Consider the following 3,398-nt stretch of genomic DNA (forward strand, 5'->3'; position numbering starts at 1 on the left):
GGGGTTTCACCGTGTTAGCCAGGATGGTCTCGATCTCCTGACCTCGTGATCCGCCCGTCTCGGCCTCCCAAAGTGCCGGGATTACAGGCTTGAGCCACCGCGCCCGGCCATTTTTTTTTTTTTTTTTGAGATGGAGTCTTACTCTGTCACCCAGGCTGGAGTGCAGTGGCACAATCTTGGCTCACTGCAAGCTCAGCCTCCCGGGTTCACCCCATTCTCCTGCCTCAGCCTCCCGAGTAGCTGGGACTACAGATGCCCGCCACCACGCCGGGCTAGTTCATGTTAGCCAAGATGGTCTCCATCTCCTGACCTCGTGGTCCGCCCTCCTCGGCCTCCTAAAGTGCTGGGATTACAGGCGTGAGCCACCACGCCCAGCCTGTATTTTTCTTTTTTTCAGAGAGCTCATCATCTTGTCCAGGCTGGTCTTGAACTCCTGGACTTGAGCAATCCTCCTACCTCAGCTTTCAAGTGAAAAAAAATTTCTTTTTTGTAGACAGGAGTCTCACTCTGTAACCCAGGCTGGAGTGCGGTGGTGTGATCACAGCTCACTGCAGCCTCAACCTCCCATGCTCAAGCGATCCTCCTGCTTCAGCACTGGGATTATAGGCATGCACCACCACACCCAGTGGCCACCTAGTTTGTTCCAACTTGGGCTGGGGAGGGACTGACCCTGCCTTTTTCTCCTCCCAGAGGCCACAACCCCAGGGAAGCGGGTGGACAGCAAGATCCGGGTCCCGGTCCGCTACTGCATGCTGGGCAGCCGCGACTCGGCCAGGTCAGACTCACCTCAAGCTCTGCCCGTGCCCCAGCTCACCTGGATCTCTTGCTGGTCTGAGGGTAGCAAGGGCAGGGATGGGGGGTGGGACAGAGCCTCAGATCCTCAGAGCTGTGGGGTGGGGGGAGTCAGCGTGGGGGCGAGGGAAGAGCCTGGGGGTTCCTGAGACTATTGTGACCCTCCTGGCCCCTACAGGAACCCCCATACCCTGGTGGAAGTAACATCCTTTGCAGCCATCAACAAGTTCCAGCCGTTCAATGTGGCTGTTTCCAGCAACGTGCTGTTCCTGCTGGTGTGTGGCCCACCTTGTCCAGGGGCAACGGGTTCCCAGACCTGGGCAGGGGCCTGGGGAGCCCAGTCAGTGGGCAGCGGGTAGGGCTCCCCTGCGTATCAGCTCCATGAGAGCTGGGACCTTACCTGCTTTGTTTGCTACTGGTACACTGTGGGTGCTCAATAAATGTATGAAGGAGGGTGCATGGCCAGGCGCGGTGGCTCACACCTATAATCCCAGCACTCGGGGAAGCTGAGGCAGCCGGTCACCTGAACTCAGGAGTTCGAGACCAGCCTGAGCAACACTGAAACCCCATCTCTACTAAACATACAAAACTTGGCTGGGCGTGGTGGTGCATGCCTGTAATCCCAGCTACCTGGGAGGCTGAGACAGGAGAATCACTTGAACTGGGGAGGTGGTTTGTGGTGAGCTGAGATCATGCCACTGCCCTCCAACCTGGGTGACAGAGCAAAACTCAAGTCTCAAAAAAAGAGAATGAGGGCACAGGCTGGCTCCAGCATTGGGGCAGGGCCACAGCCTGAGCCTTCTGCTGTCCCTCCCTTCCCCAGGACTTCCACAGCCACCTGACGCGGAGTGAGGTCGTGGGTTACCTGGGGGGCCGCTGGGACATCAACAGTCAGAGTGGGTATCCAGGGCCAGGTGGGCAGGGGGCGTTGGGGGACCGGGGTCACGGGGTCACAGCTGCCCCTCCCCACAGTGCTGACGGTGCTCAGAGCCTTCCCTTGTCGGAGTCGGCTTGGGGATGCAGAGACTGCAGCTGCCATCGAAGAGGAGGTGAGGGGCTGCCTGGGAGGTGGCATTCTGGGGAGGGTTGGGAAGGGACATAGCTGTCCTGGCAACTGCCCAGTGGCTGGTAGTGTCAACAGCCAGCAAGTGTGCAGGTGAGTATGCCTGCCTCTGAGCCTGGGACCCCACAGTGAAGGGTGAAGAACACTGCTGTTTTTTGTTGTTTTGTTGTTTGAGACGGAGTCTTGCTCTGTTACTGAGGCTGGAGTGCAGTGGCGCGATGTCGACTCACTGCCACCTGCACCTCCTGGGCTCAGGCAATTCTCCTGCCTCAGCCTCCCAAGTAGCTGGGACTACAGGCGCGTGGCATCACACTTGGCTAATTTTTTGTATTTTTAGTAGAGACAGGGTTTCACCATGTTGGTCAGGATGGTCTTGATCTCTTTACCTCATGATCTACCCACCTTGGCCTCCCAAAGTGTTGGGATTACATGTGTGAGCCACTGCTCCCGGCCAGGATGGTCTCAATCTCTTGACCTTGTGATCCGTCCACCTCAGCCTCCCAAAGTGCTGGGATTAAAGGTGTGAGCCACTGCACGCGGCCTTTTTTTTTTTTTTTTCCTTGAGACAGTCTCGCTTTGTCGCCCAGGATGGAGTGCAGGGTGTGATCTTGGCTCACTGCAACCTCCACCTTCTGGATTCAAGCGATCCTCCTGCTTCAGCCTCCTGAATACCTAGGATTACAGGTGTGCGCCACCATGACCAGCTAATTTTTGTATTTTTAGTTGAGACAGGGTATCACCATGTTAGCCAGGCTGGTCTCGAACTCCTGACTTTTGGTGATCCACCCGCATCAGCCTCCCAAAGTGCTGGGATTATAGGCGTGAGCCACCGTGCCCAGCCTAAGAGCACTGCTTTTGGATCTCCTAGCCCTGGTGCTGAAACCTCACCAGCCCCCTCCCCTCTCAGAGCCTTGGTTTCCTTGTCTGTATAATGAGTGGCTTCGATGAAAGGTCATCGGATCCAGGCGTTCACACCTGGCATCCCATCACTTAGGGAGGCTGAGGCAGGAGGTTTGCTGGAGCCCAGGAGTTCGACACCAGCCTGGGGCCACAGCAAGACCCCGTCTCTACAAAAGATAAAAAAATTAGCAGGCATGGTGGTATGCTCCATCTATTTGAGAGGCTGAGGCAGGAGGATAGACTGAGTCCAGGAGGTTGAGGCTGCAGTGAGCTGAGATGGTGCCACTGCATTCCAGCCTGGGTGACAGAGCAAGTCCCTATATCTAAAAAAATAAAAAGTGAAGGGCTGCCAATATTGAATGCTCAGTGCCAGGCCTCATCTATTCAAGGCTACTTTAAGTGCCAGCTGCTATTCTTTTTTTTTTTTCTCTTTTTTTTTTTTGAGACGGAGTCTCGCTCTGTCACCCAGGCTGGAGTGCAGTGGCGTCGGCTCACTGCAAGCTCCGCCTCCCAGGTTTACACCATTCTCCTGCCTCAGCCTCCTGAGTAGCTGGGACTACAGGCGCCCACCACCTCGCCTGGCTAGTTTTTTGTATTTTTTAGTAGAGACGGGGTTTCACTGTGTTAGCCAGGATGGTTTTGA

The 3,398-nt window shown here is 55.9% G+C and overlaps 1 protein-coding gene across 1 annotated transcript in view; it reads left to right on the plus strand.

Annotated features, from left to right (window-relative positions):
- Nucleotides 1-3,398, plus strand: part of MPND (MPN domain containing) — a 25,805-nt gene that overhangs the window by 11,123 nt on the left and 11,284 nt on the right. Inside the window, exons 2-5 of the mRNA XM_011967465.1 lie at nt 678-775; nt 971-1,067; nt 1,616-1,688; nt 1,765-1,841. Of these exons, the coding sequence (XP_011822855.1) occupies nt 678-775; nt 971-1,067; nt 1,616-1,688; nt 1,765-1,841 (345 nt within the window). The remainder of the gene's footprint in view (nt 1-677; nt 776-970; nt 1,068-1,615; nt 1,689-1,764; nt 1,842-3,398) is intronic.

Source organism: Mandrillus leucophaeus, unplaced genomic scaffold (genome assembly GCF_000951045.1).
Source record: "Mandrillus leucophaeus isolate KB7577 unplaced genomic scaffold, Mleu.le_1.0 Scaffold8, whole genome shotgun sequence".
Lineage (NCBI taxonomy): Eukaryota > Metazoa > Chordata > Mammalia > Primates > Cercopithecidae > Mandrillus > Mandrillus leucophaeus.